This window comes from Motacilla alba, chromosome 27, assembly GCF_015832195.1.
Source record: "Motacilla alba alba isolate MOTALB_02 chromosome 27, Motacilla_alba_V1.0_pri, whole genome shotgun sequence".
Taxonomy (NCBI): Eukaryota; Metazoa; Chordata; class Aves; order Passeriformes; family Motacillidae; genus Motacilla; species Motacilla alba.
This window is the reverse complement of record NC_052042.1, coordinates 4,945,316-4,966,241: the sequence shown is the minus strand read 5'-3', so window position 1 is coordinate 4,966,241 and position 20,926 is coordinate 4,945,316. Positions and strand designations below refer to the sequence as shown.

Sequence of the window (20,926 nt, the reverse complement as noted above, 5' to 3'; positions counted from 1 at the left end):
CAAGGGTGGCTCCGGCACCCACGGAGGGACCCGCTCCGAGCCCCGGGAGCCGCTCCGAGTCCCCGGTACCCGCGGGCCGGAGCGGTTCCGAACCCCGGCACCACCGCGGGCTCGGGGGGGTCACGGGTGGTGGGGCCGGGGGGCAGCGAGGGCTCCCGGACACGCGGCTCCAGCCGTGACCCATCGGACTCGTCCCCCGCTCCGGGACCGGGGGATGCGGTGGGGGAAACTGAGGCAGGGGCGTGCGATGCTTCGTGCCGCGAGCCCTGCGCGGCTCTTGCCCGGTTCTGGCGGGCAGCGCGTCCCCGCCGGAGCAGAGGGGACGGGGACCGGCTGTCCCCACACCTCCCCGCGGGATGGGGCTGGGGAAGGTCATCGTTGCTTGAGGCTGGAGCAAGGAAACTGAGCACCATCCCGTGCCTCAGTTTCCCCTCTGCAGGCCGCGTCTGCTGCGCGGGGCATCCCGCTCGGGGGGTGGGCTTCAGATCCCGCTCTTGCCCGCGCTCAGCACCCCCAGCCCCACAGGGACACCCCGCGTGGGTGCCACCCCCCATTCCCACCCCATGGCCCGGGGTGGGACCGGACACCGCGGGATTGGATCCCGCCACCGGATGGGGACCCCGCGGGGGCCCCGTGCCCCCCCGGCTGCCGAGGGGCCGCGGGGAGGGGGACACGGGCAGGAAAATTCCGGCTGCCGTTGCCATGGCTTCCCATCAGGATGCGCTTGCATCACGGCCAGCCCGAGGGGCCGGGGCGCGGGGTCCCCTCGGGGCTCGGGGCGCGGTGCCCGCGGGGCTCAGACCGGGGGGCTCCGGGCAGCGCTGCCGCCCGAGCGGGAGCGCGGGGGCGGGCGGGGGGGCTCCGGGCAGCGCCAGCCGCTGAACACGGTTTGGAGCCGGTGACGTCTGCTCCGGCATCGCCGAGGGAGAAGAACGGGCGGCAGAGCGCGGGGCCGGCTCCGGGCAGCTCGGGGGTCCCTGCCCGCCATGCGCCCCCCGGGCCGGCCGGGGGGGCCGCCGGGGGCCGGGGGGCTCCGCTGAGCCCCAGCCATGGGGCCGCGCCGGTGGCCGCTGCTCTGGGGCTTGCAGGCGGTGCTGGCGCAGGTCGCCGTGCTCACGGCGGGGCAGCGCCCGCAGGAGGGGTCCCCGCGGCCGGCGGGGTGGTCCCCGGCCCCCTCATCCTCGTGGGCGCCCACCGCGGAGCCGGGAGCGCCGGGGGACGGCGAGGGCTCGGCGGCGGCGCTGGCGTTCCTGCGCACGGGCGATGCCGAGCGCCTGGCCCGGGCCAACTGCAGCGGGGGTGTCGCGGCGGGGGCCCCCGGGCCCGGGCCCCCCCCGGCGCTGCGGGCAGCCCTGCGGGCCGCCCCCGAAGCGCTGGCCCACGCCGCCAACTTCCTCAACATGCTCTTCCAGACCAACGACATCCGCGAGGCCAGCGTGGCCGAGGACGTGGAGTGGTACCAGGCGCTGGTCCGCAGCCTGGCCGAGGGGCACCCGTGGGTGCGCAGGGCGGTGCTGGCCCTCGACGCCCACCCGCTGGCCCCCAAGCCCCGGCTGATGCTGCAGGCCACGCGGGGGGACGGGCAGATCCTGCTGCAGGACGTGTCCGACGCCGCTCCCAGCCTGGGCAACCTCAGCTGGGACCACGAGTGGTTCAACGCCCTCAAGTCGCAGCGGGTCCCGGCGCTCCGCAAGCGGGTGCTCAGCAACGACCTGCGCAGCCTGGAGACCCCCAAGTGGCAGCGGGGGGACAGCTACGTGGGGGACCCGAGCCACGTGCGCTGGTCCCCGCCGTTCCTGGAGTGCCGCGAGGGCCGCTTCCTGCCCCCCTGGGCGGTCACGCTCTCCGCCGCCTTCTACGGGCTCAAGCCCGACCTCAGCCCCGAGTTCAAGTAAGTGGAGCCCGCAGGGCTTTGGGGGGCGTCAAAAGGGGTGGGGGGTGCCCCGTGTGCATGCTGGGGGTGCCGCTGGATGTGTCACCCACCCCGGGGCGTCCCCAGCGCCCTGCCCGTGTCCCTCTGCGTGTGCCTGCAGGTGCGCAGGGGTTGGTACACGTCCCCAGGCACGGGGGTGACCCCCTGTGTCCCCCCTCGGTGTCCCCTGTGCTGCCCACCTTGCGCTGCCATCCCCTGTCACTGCCGCGTTGGGGGTGGGCGAGCCGGGCGGGGACCCCTCCCGGGACTGGGGGGTCCCTGCTGCACCCCAGTGCACGGGGAGCCGCAGAGGGAGGCGGTGGGGAGGGAAGGCTCAGCTGGGATCAGTCCCAGAGCGGGGACACGGCCCCATTTCCACGGGGAAATCCGTGTCCCCACCGGGAAACCCAGGGAAGAGCGTCGGTCCCGCGGGGCACGCGGGGGCCACCCCAGCAGCCCCCATTTCCCCATCGGTTGCATAAAAATCCCTCTCGAGGGGCAGAATTCACACCCAGGAGCTGCTGCCTCTGCCTCTGCCCCAGCTCCAGCCTCCCCAGACACGGCTCCGAGGGACAGCACCCCTGTCCGGGGCTCTGGGGACATCGCTGTCGCTGTCCCCCCGGCCCGTGCCCCAGCCCCACCGCGGCTGGCCCAGAGGCAGCGCCGGGGCTCGGCCACTCTGGGTGGGCGCAGGGACGCCCCACGCCCCCCCTGCGCTGACCCCGTCCCTGGCCACAGGGGGGTCGTGCGGGTGGACGTGGAGCTGCGGGACGTGGCCATCGACCAGTGCTCCAGCGGGCCGGGCTGGTTCTCGGACACGCATCGCTGCGACCTCAACAGCACCCAGGTACCGGGCCCGGGCCCCGCGCACCCCGTCCCGTCCCCGCCGGGACCGGGGTACCCCGCGCCCACGACCGCCCCCGGACCCCCGGCCGGGCTGCCCGTGCCCCGCGTCCCTCCCTCCGGGCTGAGCTTTATCCTCTCCCGGGCGATCCATCTGCTTCGCTCAGCTGCTCTCGCCCCGCGGTGAGAGGTTTATTGTGCAAATCTTCCCTCCCCACCGCCAGCCGCGCCGTGTGACCCGGCTGCTCCCTGCCCGGGCACGGCGGGGACGGTGGGCACGGTGGGGACGGTGGGGACGGGGCCTGGCAGCCGGGGGCAGCATCACCGCGGCCCCTCCGGCACAGCCCGAGCGCTGCCCGAGCGCTTCGGGGCTCGGCACCACCAGCAGCACCCCCGGGCAGGGCGAAGCCCGCAGCCCCCCGGCCTGGGAGTCCATCCAGAGCTGTCCCCGAGCGGGAAAGGCGTCGCCAGCTCCCGTTTCCTACCAGCGATGCCTTCCAGAGGGCCGGGCTCGGCGCCGGGCACCGCTCCAGGAAACAACAATGCCCAGCGGAGCCGCTGACTCGGGCAGGATGCGGCGGGGGGATTAGGGAGCAGGGCCCGGGCCGAGGCTGCCGTCACGGCTGGGCAGGATTAGGGCGCTCGGCTGCATTAGGTGTCCATTTAGGTTTTAGGGAGGGATTTGGGGCCGAGCTTTGGGTTTTAATTCTGAAATGTTTAACCACTGATTCCTCACGGCTGTGCGGGAGGATGCCGTGGGATCAGGTACCCGTGAGCCGGGGGCTGCTGGAGCCCCTGGGGCAGGGGGATTTGGGGACAGAGGGGACACAGGGGGTGGGGGACGCGTCTCAGGCTGTGTCCTTCAGTGTGTCCCCCAGGAGAGCCGTGGCTTCGTCCTCGGGAGGTACCTGTGCAGGTGCAAGCCAGGTTTTTATGGGACCGGCGGAGCGGCCAGCGGTGCCTGGGCAGGTGGGTGCCACCAGGCCCCGGGGTCCCCGCTGTCCCCAGTGGCACACGGATACAGCAGCGGGGGCCAGGCCTGGGGGCTTTGGGGACACAGAACACGTGCCCTGCTGTGGGGAGTGCTGATCCCGCCCCGATGCCGTGATCCCACCTGGCCGCCGCTCTGTCCCCAGGTGTGGCAGGGACAGACGGGGGGTCCCGGCTGGGGTGCCGGCCGTGCCGCCCGGGCTGTGCCACCTGTGAGGACGACACGCCCTGCCTGATCCAGGAGGACCAGGCGCTGCGGGCAGCGGTGCTGGCGTGCCAGGCCTGCTGCATGCTGGCCATCTTCCTCAGCATGCTCGTGTCCTACCACTTCCGACGGAGCAAGGCAAGCTGTCCCCGTGGCCCCCTGCTCCACGGTCACCCCAAACCCTGCAGGGTCAGGGGTCCCCCTGCCCTGGCCCCGTCCCCTCCGAGGCTGCACCCTCACGCTGGTATCCCTGCAGAGGATCCGGACGTCGGGAATCATCCTGCTGGAGACCATCCTCTTCGGGTCCCTCCTCCTGTACTTCCCTGTGAGTCCCCAGGGCTGGAAAGCTCCAGGATGGGGTTTCCAGGATGGAGCTGCCCCAAGCAGGGCACGGCTCCACCTAATTGTTAATTTTGCTGGCACAGTCCCTGGGGGCTGCCGTATAAACCTTCTCAGAAAACCAAATCCCTTTTCTCCCGCTGCCTGCGGGAATTAATCCCTGCCCAAATCCCCGACCCCTCCCGCAGAGAGCAGCGGGTGCTGCAGGGTCACGGGGGAGGGTGGCCCAGGGCTGGCCTGAGGAGCAGGTGGCTCCCGCGGCTGGGCCAGGCGGGATCCAGCCCGGATCCCTCTCTCCCCCCGCTCCAGGTGTTCATCCTGTACTTCAAGCCCAGCATCTTCCGCTGCATCGTCCTGCGCTGGGTGCGGATGCTCGGCTTCGCCATCGTCTACGGCACCATCACCCTCAAGCTCTACAGGTAGCTGGGACGGGGGCTGGGGGCTCGGGACCCCCACAGCGAGAAGGGTTTGGGTCTCAGGACCCCCACAGTGAGAAGGGTTCAAGTGCTAAGGACACCTATGGTAGGGAGGGCTTGGGGGCCTGGGGCTTTGGGAGCCCTGTGGTGGGGAGGGCGGGGGGATTGGGACCCCCACAATGGGGAGGGCTGGGGGCTCAGGGCCCCCAGAGTGGGGAGGGCTTGGGACCCCCACAATGGGATGGGTTGGGTCTCACTGGGATGGATTGGGGTCTTACTGGGATGGATTAGGGTCTTACTGGGATAGATTGGGGTCTCACTGGGACAGGCAGGGGTCCCAGTGGGATGGGCAGGGGTCTCACTGGGACGGGCGGGGGTCCCGGTGGGACGGGCGGGGGTCTCACCCTGCTGCCCCTCGGCAGGGTGCTGAAGGTGTTCCTGTCGCGCTCGGCGCAGCGCGCTCCCTACGTGTCGAGCGGGCGGGTGCTGCGGATGCTGGCGCCCATGCTGCTGCTGGTGCTGTGGTTCCTGGCGGCCTGGACCGTCGGCATGCTGGAGAACGCCCGCAAGAACATCCCGCTGGTCGTCCGCGCCCAGACCGGCCGCGGCCTCCGCTTCTCCATCTGCGGCCACGACTGCTGGGATTACATGATGGTCATCGGTGAGACCGGCCCCCGGCGCGGCCTGGGGGTCCCCACGGCCCCCGGAGCCCCCCCAGAAATGCGTGGCTTTCATTCTCTTATCCATTTAATCTTCCTGGAAGCTGCAAGGAGTCCCTACGGACCGCATCCCATAATTGTGGGGCTTTCGTTCCTTTGCCCGTTTAATCCACCTGGAAGCTGCAAGGACCCGGAGTTCCCACAGCCCTGGGACCCAATCCCATAATTTGGGGCTTTCATTCCCTTGTCCCTTTAATCCTCCCGGAGGTTTTGAGGAGGGCTGGGGTCCCCCAGCTGCCTCCCTCCCTCCCCCCTGAGCATCCCCTGGTGTTGAGTCCCAAACCTGGGGAAGGCCATGCTGGGGGACGCTCCAGCCCCGGCTCTGACCCGGCACATTGCGGGGTGAGGGTGGTGGGCAGCAGCCGAGCACCCCAAAGGCTGCCGGGGCTGGGTGTGGCCGCTCAGGGCGCGTCCTGCTCTGCCCCACAGCCGAGATGCTGTTCCTGCTGTGGGGCAGCTTCCTGTGCTACGCCACGCGCGCCGTGCCCTCGGCCTTCCACGAGCCCCGCTACATGGGCATCGCCCTGCACAACGAGCTCATGGTCTCTGCCGCCTTCCACGTGGTCAGGTAGGGCCGGGAACCCAGGTTCCCACCCCCGGGGATGCTCAGGAACCGTGCCGGGGTGGGGAGGATTTGGGCGCTCTGGATCTTCAGGGAAAAGGGGGTTCGGGTGCTCAGAACCCCCACGGCGGGAAGGGTTTGGGTGGCCAGGCAGGGGGCTGTGGGGTCTGGAGGTGGGGAGGGGCTGTGGTGGGAGCTGGCACTGCCCTCCTGGTCCCTTCCAGGTTCCTGATTGTCCCCTCGCTGCATCCGGACTGGACTCTGCTGCTCTTCTTCGCTCACACCCACGGCACCATCACCATGACCCTGGCCCTGCTCTTCATTCCCAAGGTATTGGGAAAGGAGCTGGGGAAGGGGCTGGAGCACCACAAGAGGCTCAGGGAGCCGGGGGGGCTCAGTCGGGAGACAAAGAAGCCCAGAGGGACCCTCTGGCTCTCCACAAGTCCCTGACAGGACCTGGGGAGGGTCGGGCTCTGCTCCCAGGGAATGGGGACAGGAGGAGAGGGAACGGCCTCAGGCTGGGCCAGGGGAGGTTTGGGTTGGATATCGGGGAAATTTCTCATGGAGAGGGTGATCAGGCGGTGGAACAAGTGGAGTCCCCACCCCTGGAAGTGCTCGAGGAGGTGTGGCTGTGGCCCTGGGGACATGGAGAAGCGGTGGCATTGTCAGCGCTGGGGGAACAGCTGGCCTCGCTGACCTCGGAGAGCTTTTCCAGGCTCCACAATTCCATTATTCCATCGCTAACACTCATCCCAGAGGCCTGGGGGGCTGGGACAGGACCCCCTGGGTGACTGCCCCGTGTCGCCGGCAGTTCCTGCACACGGGCTCGCCGCTGCGGGAGGAGATCACGGCCGAGGTGTACGAGGACGAGCTGGACATGCGGCGCTCGGGCTCCTGCATGAACAGCAGCATCGCGTCCGCCTGGAGCGAGCACAGTCTCGACCCCGATGACATTCGGGTGGGTGGCACACTCAGGACCTTCTTTTGACGCTAGCTGTGCAGAGTAAGAGGTGCCTTTCGCAATCTTTTCCTGATGCAAAGCAGAGGGAGGGGACGAGGGGGTGCAGGGTGACCCCACCCGGGTGGGCAAACCCGGGTGGGCAAACCTGGGCGGCGCGGGGGGCTCTGGGGACGCGGGGACGACGCGGGGCTCGGCGGGGCGGTCCCGGCCGCAGCCCCCGCTGTAGGCGCTCTCCTCTCTCCCTTTTCTCTGCCGCGTCCCCCCCCCGCCCGCGGCGCAGGAGGAGCTGAAGAAGCTGTACCGGCAGCTAGAGGTGCACAAGACGTGGCGGATGGCGACCAACAACCCGCACCTGGCCAAGAAGCGCAGCTCCCGCCGCAGCCTCGCCCGCTCCATCCTGCGCCGCAGCGGGGCCGAGCTGGCCGAGAGCGCGTCCCGCCGCAGCAGCGCCGGGGACCGGGCGGGGCCCGCGTCCCGCCGCAGCTCCTCGGCCAAGCGGCTGGGGGATGCCGCCGGGACCAGCCTGAGGATGCGGGACGAGAGCTCCCGGCGCCGCTCCTCAGCCCTGCGCCGGTCCCGCAGCTCCGAGGGGCCCCCGCGGGAGCCCCGCCGAGGGTCGCCCGCCCCCAGCCCGCCCGAGGAGCCTCCGCCGGCGGCGGGGACGGACGCGGAGCAATCCGACAGCGACTCGCTGGACGCCGCCCCGCTCCTGTGCAAATCGGCCAGCGCCCAAAACCTGGCGGGGCCCTGGCAGCGTCCCCCGGGCCGCGCGCCGCCCCTGCAGAAGTCGCACAGCGTTGTCGCCGGGGCGCGGGAAGCGGCGCTGCTGGCCGCCCGCAGGGCCGCCCGCGACCACTGGCACGGCGGCCGCCACCTCTCCGCGCCCGCCCCGGCGGTCCCCAGCGACGCCGCGGCACCCCCGGGCCCCGCCGAGAGGGGCTCGCAGGGGGACGCGGCCCCGGCGGGCGATGCCAAGGGGCACAAACATGTCACCTACGCGCCCATCAAGAGCGTCAGCGTTGACAGCGCCCACCCGGCCAGGAAGGTGCGGGTGACCGTGAAGAAAATCCCCCCTCCGCCCCCCGTCCGCTACCAGAGCCTGCCGCGCTCGGGGACGCTCGGGGGCGGCCCGGAGCCACCCCCGGACCCCCCGGCACGGGCGGGAGAGGCGCAGGGGACAGCAGGGGACGACCCGCAGCGCGCGTCCCCGCCGGCAGGGAAGGGCAGGCTGCTGCCCCCGAGCGCCACCTCGGCGCACGTCTGTCCCTGGGAGCTGGTCCAGGACGAGATCCTGGGCAGGAAACAAAAAGCGGCCGAGGCAGCAGAGTCGGGGACCCCCGGTGACACAGCGGCCACCACCCCCGGGCCCAAGGCGCCCCCCACGAAGAGTTTCCGGAGCCTGGGACTCGCCATCAAAGCCCTCAACCGCTCCAGGGGGAAGAGCATCCTGAAAGGGAAAAGCGAGGGCAGCCTCAGGAAGAGGGGCAGCAGCAGGAGGGAGAAGTTCGGCCTGGCAGAGGCCTCGGCCGTGTCCCTCGGGGCGGTCAGCCCGGACCCCGCTGCCCAAAGCCCCGAGGGGAGCGGGCAGAGCCTGGACCTGCCCGCCCTCCAGCACAACAACAACGCCGCCACCCCCGGGGAAGCCGCGGGCTGGGGGGACAGCGCGACGGGAGGACAACGGGACGGCCTGGCCGCGGGGACAGGCGATGGGGACAAAGCGGCAGAGGAGCCCAGCGCTGCCCGAGGGGACGCGGGTACCGCTCTGGAGCCACCCAGCGCGGGCCACCAAGGAGCCGAATGTCCCCCGGAGGTGGCACGGGTACAGCCTCAGGAACAGGACGAGGCTCCGGCGGTGGATCTGAGGGAGGACGTTCCTGGGGTCGCAGCGGAGGAAGGGACGCTTGAGGAGCTCGAGGGGAGCAGCAGGTCCCTCCAGCTCCGGGAGCAGCCGGGGGAGAAGCAGCCGCCTGCAAAGCGCCCCCCGAGCAGCGTTCGTCCGCCCGGCTGGCTCGGAACGCCGGCAGGACGGGGAGCCTTGCTGCGCCAGCAGGCGATCGCTCCCCGGGAGGACGGAGGCATCCCGGAGAGCCCGGACAAGGCGCTGGAAGAGCGAAGCAGCCAGCCCGAGCCCGAGCGGGGCCCTGCAAGGAGCCGGAGCGGGGCCGGGAGCGCGCAGGGTGAGCGGGATCCTCAGCGCTCTCCGGGCACGGAAAAACCACCAGAGCTGCCAAAAGCGGGCCCGGAGCAAGCGGAGGGCAGGAGGGCTGAGGTGTGCCCGTGGGAGAGCCGGGAACAGGGAAGGAGTGTCCGAGCAGAAATCTGCCCCTGGGACGCAGAGGGGGCTCCGCCGGAGCAGGGATCCCCCAAGTCTGGAGAAGGTGAGGAGCAGCCTGGGATGGGGCTCGCGGGGAAACCCCCAGCTCTGCCCAAACCCTCATCCCAGCGGGCTGGAACCACGGAGAGCCAAAAGGCCAACATCTGCCCCTGGGAGGTGGAGGGTGAGCCGCGCCCAAAACCAGAGATCTGCCCCTGGGAAGAGGCTGCAGCTCCGTCGGGGAAGGAGAGAGGGAGGCAGGACACGCGTGGCACTTCCAAAGGGGAAAGAGCACCGGAAAAAGGAAAGCAGCCCCCAGCCAAACCCCTGCCCAAATCTCCTTCAGGGAGATCCCAGAGCTCGGAGAAGGCAGAGATCTGTCCCTGGGAGTCTCAGGGCTCTAAATCCAGTGACAGAGCTGAAATCTGTCCCTGGGAGCTGGCTGAGCCTCAGCTGGAGAAGGGAACAGCCCCAGGAAAGGAGAGACTCCCCTCAAGAGGAGCCTCTAAAGCTCTGGAGAAGAGCAGCAAAGACCGAGAGTCCATCTGTCCTTGGGAGAGCCTGGACACGGAGCAGCCTCTGGTCAAACCTCAAACTGGGAGCCCAGCACTGCCCACAGCAGCTCCAGGGAAATCCCAGAGCTCGGAGAGCCTGAAGGCAGAGATCTGTCCCTGGGAGAGTCAGGGCTCTAAATCCAGTGACAAAGCTGAAATCTGTCCCTGGGAGCTGGCTGAGCCTCAGCTGGAGAAGGGAACAGCCCCAGGAAAGGAGAGATTTCCAAGAAAAGAGGAGACCAAGGCTCTGGAGAAGGGAAGAACAGAGAGGGAATCGATCTGTCCTTGGGAGAGCCTGGACACGGAGCAGCCCCCGGCCAAATCCCAAACTGGGAGCCCAGCACTGCCCAAAGCAGCTCCAGGGAAACCCCAGAGCTCAGAAAAGGCAGAGATCTGTCCCTGGGAGACTGAACCCAGCAGCAAAGCTGAGATCTGTCCCTGGGAGTCTCAGGACATTGAATCCAGTGGCAAAGCCGAGATCTGTCCCTGGGAGCTGGCTGAACCTCCCTCCCAGCAGCCAAAGGCAAAGCAGGTCCCTGCTGGGGGCCCCAAGGGGGACAAGCGCATCACACGCCAGGCAGCGCTGGCCAGCCCGGACAGATCCCTGGACAGCAGAGACAGAGCGTCCATCTGTCCTTGGGAGAGCCTGGACACGGAGCAGCCCCCGGCCAAACCCCGCACTGGGAGCTCAGCACTGCCCAAAGCAGCTCCAGGGAGATCCCAGAGCTCGGAGAAGGCAGAGATCTGTCCCTGGGAGACTGAACCCAGCAGCAAAGCCGAGATCTGTCCCTGGGAGTCTCAGGACTCTAAATCCAGTGACAAAGCTGAAATCTGTCCCTGGGAGCTGGCTGAGCCTCAGCTGGAGAAGGGAACAGCCCCAGGAAAGGAGAGACTCCCAGTAAAAGAAAGAAGCAAAGCTGTGGAGAAGGAGAGCAAAGACCGAGAGTCCATCTGTCCTTGGGAGAGCCTGGACACGGAGCAGCCCCCAGCCAAACCCCGCACTGGGAGCCCAACAGTGCCCAAAGCAGCTCCAGGGAAATCCCAGAGCTCGGAGAGCCTGAAGGCAGAGATCTGTCCCTGGGAGAGTCAGGGCTCTAAATCCAGTGACAAAGCTGAAATCTGTCCCTGGGAGCTGGCTGAGCCTCAGCTGCAGAAAGGAACAGGCCCTGGAAAGGAGAGACTCCCAGGAAAAGTAGAGACCAAGGCTCTGGAGAAGAGCAGCAAAGACCGAGAGTCCATCTGTCCTTGGGAGAGCCTGGACACGGAGCAGCCCCCGGCCCAACCCCACACTGGGAGCTCAGCATTGCCCAAAGCAGCTCCAGGGAAATCCCAGAGCTCGGAGAAGGCAGAGATCTGTCCCTGGGAGTCTCAGGACATTGAATCCAGCAGCAAAGCTGAAATCTGTCCCTGGGAGCTGGCTGAGCCTCAGCTGGAGAAGGGAACAGCCCCAGGAAAGCAGAAACTCCCACCAAGAGAAGCCTCCAAAGCTGTGGAGAAGGGGAGCAGAGACCGGGAGTCCATCTGTCCATGGGAGAGCCTGGACACGGAGCAGCTGTCCCTGAAATCTGCAGCGGGGAAGGAGCCATCCAAGAAATCCGACAGCACGGAGAGCAGGAAATCTGAAATCTGCCCCTGGGAAGCAGCAGAGCCCACGGGGCTGGAGGAGGAAATCTCCCAGCCAGGTGTGCAGCCACAGGGAGCCCAAAGAGGTTCCCCTGCAGGGATGGGACAGCCGGGAGCCAGCACCGTGTCTCCAACACTTCTGGAAAAATCCAGGGGCAGATCCCACGGGGAGGCTGAGCACAAGCCCCTGCGCCGGCTGCTGCCCAGCATCCAGCACCCGGGGCGGGGCAGCAGCTCCAGCCCCAGCACTGACCTGGCTGAGGTTTGTCCTTGGGAAGCAGGAGAGGCTCCAGCAGCACCTGCCAAGCCCAGTTTGGGCATGAGGAAAAGCTCCGAGGTGTGTCCATGGGAGGAGGAGAGCACGGAGCCTCCCCAGACCCGCCCCGGGCAGGGCAGAGCCCGGGATGGGCGTGGGGTGTGAGTGGATCCTGGCACCAGTGGCTCCATCCATCCCTCCATCCCTCCATCCCTCCATCCCTCCATCCATCCATCCATCCATCCCTCCATCCATCCATCCATCCATCCCTCCCTCCATCCCTCCATCCATCCATCCATCATCCGTCCCTCCCTGGAGCTGGAGGCTGCTCCCCCCCAGCTGGACGGGGGGTCTGGGGGTGTGAGGCTCAAGGTCCTGGTTGTGTAATTTTGTGTAAATACAGGAAATAAATGGAATTATCTACAGCGTGTGCGGGAGAGGCTCGCAGTGAGGTGGGCAAGAGCTGGGAGATCCCCCGGGAAGGGGCTGGAGGGGAAATCCAGCAGTGGAGGGGGTGAGTGGCAGAGGCTGGAGAGGGGCTGCCTGGGAGGAAAGGCCATTCTCCCAAAAAAGCCACATTCCAGCCAGAACCCCCTTTTCATTCTGAGACAGGGCTGGGGAACGCCAGGTTTGGAGGGAAGGGGCCTCAAATCCCACCCAGGGACACCTCCCACTGTCCCAGGCTGCTCCAACTGGCCGTGGACACTTCCAGGGACCCAGGGGCAGCCACAGCTTCCCTGGGAATTCCATCCCAGCCCCACAGCACCCCCCAGCCAGGAATTCCTTCCCAATATTCCACCTGTCCCTGCCATTCCCTGAGTCCTGTCCCTCCATCCCTCTCCACCTTTCCTGCAGCTCCTTCGGGGAATCCTCAATGAGGTCACCCCAAAAATCCCCTTTTCCATCCTGAACAACCCCAATCCTCTGCTCCCTCTGGGTTTGGGAATTCCATCCCCTCCTGCCCTGAGATGCCCAGAGGGACCTGAGCTCCCACTCAGCTCCTGAGCGAGGCACAGGCTCCACGGAAAAGATGTTTTCAGGAACAGAGGGATTGTGACACCCCTGTGACATCCCAAAGGACATGGCAGGGATTCCACTGCTGGCTCCTCTCCCAGCACGGCACAAAGAGGAGGTCCTGCCCTCCCAAAAGGAACACTGAGGAGCAAAAAGGAGCCACAGCTCCCCTTTTTACAGCTCTGCAAAATCCCTCTCAAGGAAGAAATAAGAATTGCCTGAACTCTCCCACGCTCTGGAAGTGGCTGAGTTAAAAAGCAGGGCAGGAAGGAGGAAAGGGTTTGCTCTGTGAGTGAGGAGAACTGGCTGGGCAGAGCAGGAACACAGAAGGAGCCTCACGGGGGGAAAATAAAAAGTGTTTTCCCAAGGCAGGCAAAGCAGGGACAGCTGCAAATGTCACCGTGTCCACAGGAGGGTGCCAGCCCCTCAGTGACAGCACCAGCCCTGCCACCAGCACCAACCCCGGCCCCTGCGAGGAACCAAAGCTGGAATGAAATCCCACTACCAGCTGTGTTGCAGCTCCTCTGGGAAACCCCACTGGCAGCACCCTCCCCACGGAACCCGGTCTCGAGGGCTCCTGGATTCTGCTCGAGGACAGGAGGCTGGGAATCAGAGAGAGACAGGGATGGCTGCCAACAGCCACTGGTGGAGATTTAATGGCTGAGCAGCAGCTCTGTGACACCTGCCACGGGGGTGACACACTCCAAGGGCTCTCCCATGGAATTCAGGACAGAGCGTGGCCTGTGGATGCTCCCGAGGCTCCTCATCCTCATGGAAACCCAGCGAGGATGAGGCTGCAGCACACGGAGTCTGGGACAGAGCCAGGCTCTTCCCAGAGCTCAGCCAGGTCCTGCTCCCAGCCCCTCTGGATCCTTGAAGGACGAATTTGGAGTGGCTGGAGCCCATTCCCAAAGGCACAGCCACATCCAACACATTCCCAGTCCTCCCTCCTGGCCAGTTTGCTGTCCCTGTCCACATTCCAGAACGTTCTACTTGACTGTTTCACGCTCCTCTGAGGGATCCGAGGCTGGGCCAGGAACCATCACGGTCTGCAAAAGCAAGGGACAGAAATCAGCAGGAAAAAGGGGAGCAGAGGGTTCTGGAAAGGGGAAAATGGGGGATCAGATGGAGGCAGGAGAAGGGAATGGGATGGGAAGCCTTGAATTGCACTGGGATTCTCCCCTCCTTCTTCTCCAAGGTCCATATTCAGTGACACAGGGAGGCACAGACACTTATGGAGGTTGGGCACAGGGGGAAATAATTCCCACGATTATCCCAGACCTGCCCTCAGCCATTCCAGGTCCTCAGTCTCCCATTCCAGCTCCCAGGTGCTCCAGGGAAGAATTCCATGGACATTCCAAACAGCTCTGCCCATGATGAACCCCCCACCTTCCCCTCCCGGGCAGCTCAGCTTTGTCCAGAATGATCCCCAGGGAGCTGCATTTTTCCCCCAGGGATTTGCATTCTCCAGCCTTTCCCCACCTTAATGATGGGATCCTTGGGTGGGGCCCACTCCGGGATGATCTTGCCGTGCATCCTCCAGGTTCCATAGGGGTTCACCAGGTACCTCTCAAACACAACATATTCCAGAACATCCTTGGGAATCTCCTCCCCGCCGTACATGAGCCGCCCAAAGCGGTCATAGATGGCCAAAATCTGTCCCAAGATTAAAAAAAAAACAGGATGGATGGGGTTTGGAGTGACCCGGGAGGTGTCCCTGCCCATGGGATGGGATTTAAGGGATTTCCAGCCCAAAAAAGGCTGGGATTTCTGTGCTGGGCTGGCAGCAGGTTGGACTTGGTGAGCGAAGATGGAGGGATGGATCTTCCTAGGTGGAAAGGCTGGGAAAATTGGGATTGGTCATCCTGGAGAGGGCTCCTGGATGATCCAACTGTGACCTCCCAGGAGAGGCTGGGAAAATGGGGATTGATCAGCCTGGAGAAGGCTCCTGGATGATCCAAGTGACCTCCCAGGAGAGGCCGGGAATTGTGCTCCTGGAGAGGGGATGATCCAACTGTGACCTCCCAGGAGAGGCTGGGAGAATGGGACTGTCCATCCTGGAGAGGGCTCCTGGCTGATCCAAGTGACCTCCCAGGAGAGGCTGGGAGAATGGGGACTGTCCATCCTGGAGAGGGCTCCTGGATGATCCAAGTGACCTCCCAGGAGAGGCTGGGAGAATGGGGACTGTCCATCCTGGAGAGGGCTCCTGGATGATCCAAGTGACCTCCCAGGAGAGGCTGGGAGAATGGGACTGTCCATCCTGGAGAGGGCTCTGGGCGAGCTGGGCCAGCGGGAGGTGTCCCTGCCCAGGGGCCGGGCTGGGCTGGCGGGGGCTGTGCCCGGGCTCACCTGGCGGCTGTGCATCCTCACGGTCACCTGCCCGTAGAGGTTGCCCCGGTTCAGCACGCCCTCGCAGCGCACGTGCACCACCCGGGGCGGCTCCAGGGACTCCACGAAGCTCCAGCGGATGGTTCTGTACCTGTTCCCACGCACCATGTCCTGCCAGCAGGAATTAATTACATTATTAATGATCTGTTCGCTCCTGCCAGCGAAAATCAGCTCCCACTCTGCTGGCTCTGGGGGTTTTTTTGTTTTTCTAAAGGTTGGGATTGAAGGCACTCCAGATGGAATTTAGGTTTAAATGTTTAGGTTTTATTTATGTTTAGGTTTAGATGTTTATTATTTTTATTTATAAGTTGTGAGTTTTACAGTATTTTACTAATAAGTCCCAAAACGGTCAGCTAACTTTCTATACAAGGTCTTTTAAAGTTAAATTATTTAACTAAGAAATGATATTTAAATTATTTTTATTTTTAACTTAATAACTAGTTACTTGAAGTCCACAACGTGGACTTTCCTGTCTAATTATAAAATACTACTTAAACTTATGAAAAAGAACAATTAATTACTGTTCTAAAACTTCTATTTTGCCTTATATACATTGTTATATTTTAAATTTTAAGCTTTTAACTTAGCAATATTACACACTTCTAATCAAACTACCCACTTGTAATCTCAGCATTGTTAATCGATTTTGGAAGGTTTTTTATGGTCCTAGGTCAAACACAGCGTTTGCTTGTGGGTCTGTGCTCTTCAGCACAGAAGTTTAGAATTTTCAGCATCTAGGGTTCTAACACCACTCAGTCTGGATGTTAATGGGAAGAGGGAGAAAACACCACAAACATTCCATTGGCTGGTGATGAATTTTGGGTTTTCCCTCCCAGATCTTTGCTGAATCCAGAAAAAAAAAAAAAAAAAAAAAAAAAAAAAAAAAAAAAAAAGCATTGTCAGGTTTAGAAAGCCTTAAAAAATAAAACATGGAAAAACTCCATTAAAGATGAGGCAGAGGATGAAATGTAGAGAGTTTGAAATGCCATGGAAGTGATCCAGGCACCAATCCCTGCTCGGGGAACACAGGGAGCGGCTGGAGCCGTGCCAGGGACCGTGCTGTGCAGGGCCAGGGGTGGCAGGGCTGATCCCGGGGGTCCCTGCCAGCCCAGAGACCCCAGAATTCCGGGCACTTACGGGGTAGCAGCGCTCGGTCACCAGGGAGTGAAGCTTCTGCTTGTTGAAGCTGCAGAGGGAACGCGCCGTCACCCCAGCGCAGGGAAGGAGGCTCCCCACAGTCCCTGCTTCCCCACAGATCCCCAGCTCCCCCCACGCAAACTCCTGCAATTCTCCCCACAAATTCCACTTTCGCCCCCACAAATTCCACCTTTTTCCCCCACAAAAATTCCACTTTTCCCCCCTCACAAATTCCATCTTTTCCCCCACACAAATTCCTGCATTTCCCCCCCACAAAAATTCCACCTTTTTCCCCCACAAAAATTCCACCTTTTTCCCCCACAAAAATTCCACTTTTGCCCCACACAAATTCCACTTTTGCCCCACACAAATTCCGGCTCCCCAAGGGTCAGGGAAGGGCCTTACTTTGCCAGGGAGTTGTGGGCCTCAATAAATATCTCCTGGGCTTTCTCAGGGAAGGTTTTGGTGCTGAAATCCGGGTCGTGATCCTTGATTTTCCGCAGGCTGGGAGAGAAAAAATTAAGGAAAGACCAAAATTGGAGCTGTCCTGGATGTTTGGATCCAACAGGATTCAATCCCAACCTTTAACAGCTGAGAACTGCAGATCTCCCACTAAGACAAAACTGTCAGGTGGTCACAAAACAGCCAAATCCAAAGATTCCTAAATAAATGGGAGTGCACAGCGTGGCTGCTCCCAGCAGGAGAGGTGGGAACTCCAGGGGAACAACACCAAAAATGGGAAAAGCAGGGAGCAAACAACTCCTTAATCCTAAAAATCATCCAGAGACCCCCCAGCCCCCTCACAGAGGGGGTTCGGTGAGGGTTGAGAGGACGCGGGGGGCTTTGGGGGGTCCTGGGTGGCCTGCAGGTGACCTGGGGAGACACAGGGGGGTCCTGGGGGGATTTGGGGGATGTTGGGGGTCCCAGGTGTCCTGGAGGTGACTGGAGGGAACACAAGGGGGGTCTGGGGAGGTTCTGGGGGGATCCTGGGGAGTTTTGAGGGGACTTGGGGGGTCCTGGGTGGCCTGGAGGGACGCGGGGGGGGGTCCTGGAGGGGATTTGGGGTGTCCTGGAGGTGACTGGAGGGAACACAAAGTGGGTCACAGGGGGGTCCTGGGTGGGTTTGGGGGAGTTTTGAGGGGATCTGGGGGGTCCTGGGTGGCCTGGAGCAGATCTGGGGGTCCTTGGTGTCCTGGAGGTGACTGGAGGGAACACAAGGGGGGTCCCGGGTGGGTTTGGGGGAGTTTTGAGGGTATTTGGGGGGTCCTGGATGGCCTGGAGCAGATTTGGGGGGTCCTGGGTGGCCTGGAGGTGACTGGAGGGAACACAAGGGGGGTCCTGGGTGGGTTTGGGGGAGTTTTGAGGGGATTTGGGGGGTCCCGGGTGGCCTGGAGCAGAGGTCACAGGGAGGTTTGTGGGAGTTTTGAGGGGATTTGGGGGGTCCTGGAGGTGACCTGGGTGGGGGACTGGGGAGGAATATCTCCCCCGGGCAGAGGCAGGACAGGCCAAGGCGCAGGTTAATGAAGCTCGTTAGCTACCCAGGGGTACGTACGCCAGCTGGGAGGCCGCCGTTTGCCTCAGCTTGTGCACCTGCTGCTTCACCCCGTCCCGGGACAGCGAGGTCAGGCGGGCGTCGCCCTCGGGAGGCACGTAGGGATCCATGATCTCAGCTGGGGAGGGAAAAGCAGCTCAGGAGCAGGCCCAGAGCCCGGGAATGAGCGGGGAAACGGGAGGATTCCTGAGGGGAGCTCCTGGGATGAGCTCGCCCACAGGTGCTGCTCTCTGCTCTTCCCTCACAGCCCGGGGCAGAGGGGGAAACGGCTTCAAAATGAAGTTCAGAGGGGATTTGGGGAAGGAATTCCCAGGGAAGCTGTGGTTTCTGGGATCCCCGGAAGTGTCCAAGATGAGGCTGGAGCAGCCTGGGACACTGGGAGGCATCCCTGGGTGGGATTTGAGGCCCCTTCCCTCCAAACTCGGGGTTCTGTGGGGCTCCCCAGCCCTGTCTCGGAATGAAAAGGGGTTTTGGGGTTGAATGTGGCTTTTTTGGGAGAATGGCCTTTCCTTTCCCTCCTCTCCAGCCACGGCAGGGGTGGCCCTGGGTGGGATTTGAGGTCCCTTCCCACCCAAACCATTCCGTGATGCCACTTCCCAGGCCCTTGTAGCATTGCTCCACTTTGACAGGTGGAGAAATGGACTTGGGAGGGGATTTGGGGAAGAAATTCCTGCCTGTGAGGTTGGTCAGCCCCCGGCACAGATGCCCAGAGCAGCTGGGGCTGCCCCTGGATCCCTGGCAGTGCCCAAGGCCAGGCTGAACAGGGCTGGGAGCAATGTGGGACAGAGGGAGGTGTCCCTGCCATGGCACTGGGGGGGCTCTCCCGACCCGAACCCGTCTGGGATTCCAGGATTCAAGAGAAAGGCACCAACAGCTTTGGAGAGCAGGCAGGGAAGGAACAGCGGGGAAGGAATTCAGCCCGGTTGTGTCTCGCATCAGCCGGGCCAGGCTGGCCGCGCCGCGCTGCCGTACCCGTGCACGCCAGGAAGAAGGTGCGCTCGATGCGCTCGTCCGGGAAGACGGGCGCCGCGGAGCGGAGCCGCCTCTCCCTCTCCTCAGGGCTCAGCTCCCGGGCCCACTCGGGCAGCCGCGGGCCCTTCCTCCTGCTCCTCACCGGCACAACCACGCAGGGCGGCAGCGCCCCGGGACGCAGCAGGGACTCGGCAGCCTGAGGGGAGGCGACAGCGGGGCCCGGAGTGAGCGCGGCGCCGCCGGGCCTTCACTTATTCCCCCTCACGCCTCGCACGCGCCGCGGCCCCCCGCGCCCTCCCTCACCCTCAGCGCCCACAGCGCTCATCCCGCGGCCCCGCGGCCGCTCCCCGGCGCCCCTCACGCCGCCCTCCCGGCCCCACCTGCCAGCAGAGCCGCCGGGCCCCGCGGCCCAGCCCCGCCGCCATGGCGGCCGCCATCTTTGCCCCGCCGCGGGGGACGGCGGGAGCGGCGCAGGCGGGGCCGGGAGCGCGCGGAGGGGCAGGGAGGGGTGGGCGGGGCCGCGCGGGGCGCGCGCGCGGGAAGGGGCGTGGCCGGCGGGAGCCCGCGCCGCGCTCGCGAGTGGAAAATTCCATCGGCTGCGGAGGCCGGGGGGCGGGGCCAGCGCGGGAGGCTCCGCCCACCCCCCGAGCGCGCGGAGGGGGGGAGACCCCCGAGCGTGGTGCAGTGCGGGGGGCGGGGGGGGGGGGGATGCCACGGACCCCACCCCCATCCCCCACACGGGTCACGTGCCACACGCGGGGACCCCCCCCTACCCTGCCCCAAGGGGGATGCTGCGGGTGTCGGAGCCCCCCCAGACCTGCAGAGGGGCCCCCCGGATCTGTAGTGACCCCCCCCGGACCTGCAGAGCCCCCCTGGACACGCACAGCCCCCCCCGGACCTCCAGATTTGTCCCCCCAGACCTGCCGGGCTCCTCCGGCCACGCAGAGCCCCCCTCAGATCTGCACAGTCCCCCCGCCCCGGGCACGCAGGACCCCCTCCCCGGATTTCCAGAGCCCCCCCGGACCCGCAGGACCCCCCCGGGTTCCTGCAGCCCCAGCAGCCCCGTGGGGTTTGTGCGATGCTTTTGGGGTTCCCCATCGCAGCAGCCCCTGGCGCTCGGGGGCAGGGGTCCCTCCGAATATCCCGGGGACACTCCAAGATGCGGCACCGCCGCCCTGAAGCACGAGCCGGCTCATCCCAAACCCTCTTCCCTCGGAGCCCCATCCCCGGCAGCCGCCGGGACGCCCTGGCGATGCTCATCACCCGCCCACGCCCGCAGGGCGAGGCCCGGCCCGCGGAGCCGCCGGCGAGCCCGGCCCGGGGGTGCGAAGCCCGGGGGGGCCCTCGGGGGCGGGGGGCTCGCCGGGAGGCTCCGGCCGCGCTCGCTGCGCCTGGCCCCGCTCCCAGTTTGCTTTGGGGACTGTTGATCTTGGCTCCGAGGACGCGTTGCTCCATCGGACGGCTGGTTAATGTGTAGTGACGGCTCCGCTGTGCCCGAGACCGTTGATCCCGGCCCGCGCTCTTATCTGAGCCGGGACGAGCCGTGCGGGGCCGTGCGGGACCGGGCCGGGGGGCGCGGGGGGAGCCGGACCCCCCAGGCCGGGGGGATCGCGTCTGCAGCCCGCCAGCACCTCCCAAAATCCGGCGTGATGCTCACTGGGGTGTGCGGGGGGGCGAAACCGGCGGAGAGCGCTTCCCGCAGCCCCCGGGGGGAAAAGCGGAGCCCTCGGGAGAAGCGGGATGGAGCCCCGGGGCTCCCGGAGCGGCGGGGGCCGAGTCACGGCCCCAGAGCCCCGCGGCCCCGGCGCTTTCCCACGGCTCCCGACTCGTGGGGCCGGATCTTCCCAGCCCGGCTGGCTCTCCCAGATGCCATCCCGGCCGGTTTCGCCTCCGTGGGCAGCGCTGGGGCGCTCTGGAACCCCTCTGGAGCCACGGCCTTGCCCGTGGGGGGCTCCTGGGGGGCTCGGCCTGGGAGCATCCCTGAGGAAATTTGGGGTGGGGGCGTGGAGATGGCGCTGGATGATGTCCCACTCCCGCCTGCGCTCTTCTCCTTGCAGAACCACCACGCGGGGATTTGTCCCGCGGGAGAGCGGGATCGGGGCTGGGATCGGGGCTCGACACCCGCCCCACGCTGTCCCCGCCAGCTCCAGGCAGGGGCCGGGCCGCGTT

At 65.3% G+C, this 20,926-nt stretch overlaps 2 protein-coding genes across 2 annotated transcripts; one reads left to right on the top strand and one right to left on the bottom strand.

Annotated features, from left to right (window-relative positions):
- The first annotated feature begins 892 nt into the window (after positions 1 to 892).
- On the top strand, positions 893 to 12,990 carry GPR179 (G protein-coupled receptor 179). The gene is made up of 11 exons (XM_038163371.1): positions 893 to 1,891; positions 2,651 to 2,759; positions 3,622 to 3,724; positions 3,892 to 4,088; positions 4,207 to 4,275; positions 4,599 to 4,708; positions 5,128 to 5,366; positions 5,854 to 5,992; positions 6,211 to 6,316; positions 6,798 to 6,944; positions 7,228 to 12,990. The coding sequence occupies exons 1-11, from the start codon at positions 1,050 to 1,052 to the stop codon at positions 11,857 to 11,859; spliced, it is 6,693 nt and encodes a 2,230-aa protein (XP_038019299.1). The 5' UTR covers positions 893 to 1,049; the 3' UTR covers positions 11,860 to 12,990.
- Positions 12,991 to 13,330: 340 nt separating this feature from the next.
- On the bottom strand, positions 13,331 to 19,269 carry MRPL45 (mitochondrial ribosomal protein L45). Its single transcript, XM_038163406.1, has 8 exons — positions 19,138 to 19,269; positions 18,758 to 18,953; positions 17,786 to 17,903; positions 16,639 to 16,737; positions 16,234 to 16,282; positions 15,058 to 15,207; positions 14,191 to 14,364; positions 13,331 to 13,757 (listed from the first exon to the last, which is right to left on the bottom strand). The coding sequence occupies exons 1-8, from the start codon at positions 19,192 to 19,194 to the stop codon at positions 13,698 to 13,700; spliced, it is 903 nt and encodes a 300-aa protein (XP_038019334.1). The 5' UTR covers positions 19,195 to 19,269; the 3' UTR covers positions 13,331 to 13,697.
- Between the last annotated feature and the right edge of the window lie 1,657 nt (positions 19,270 to 20,926).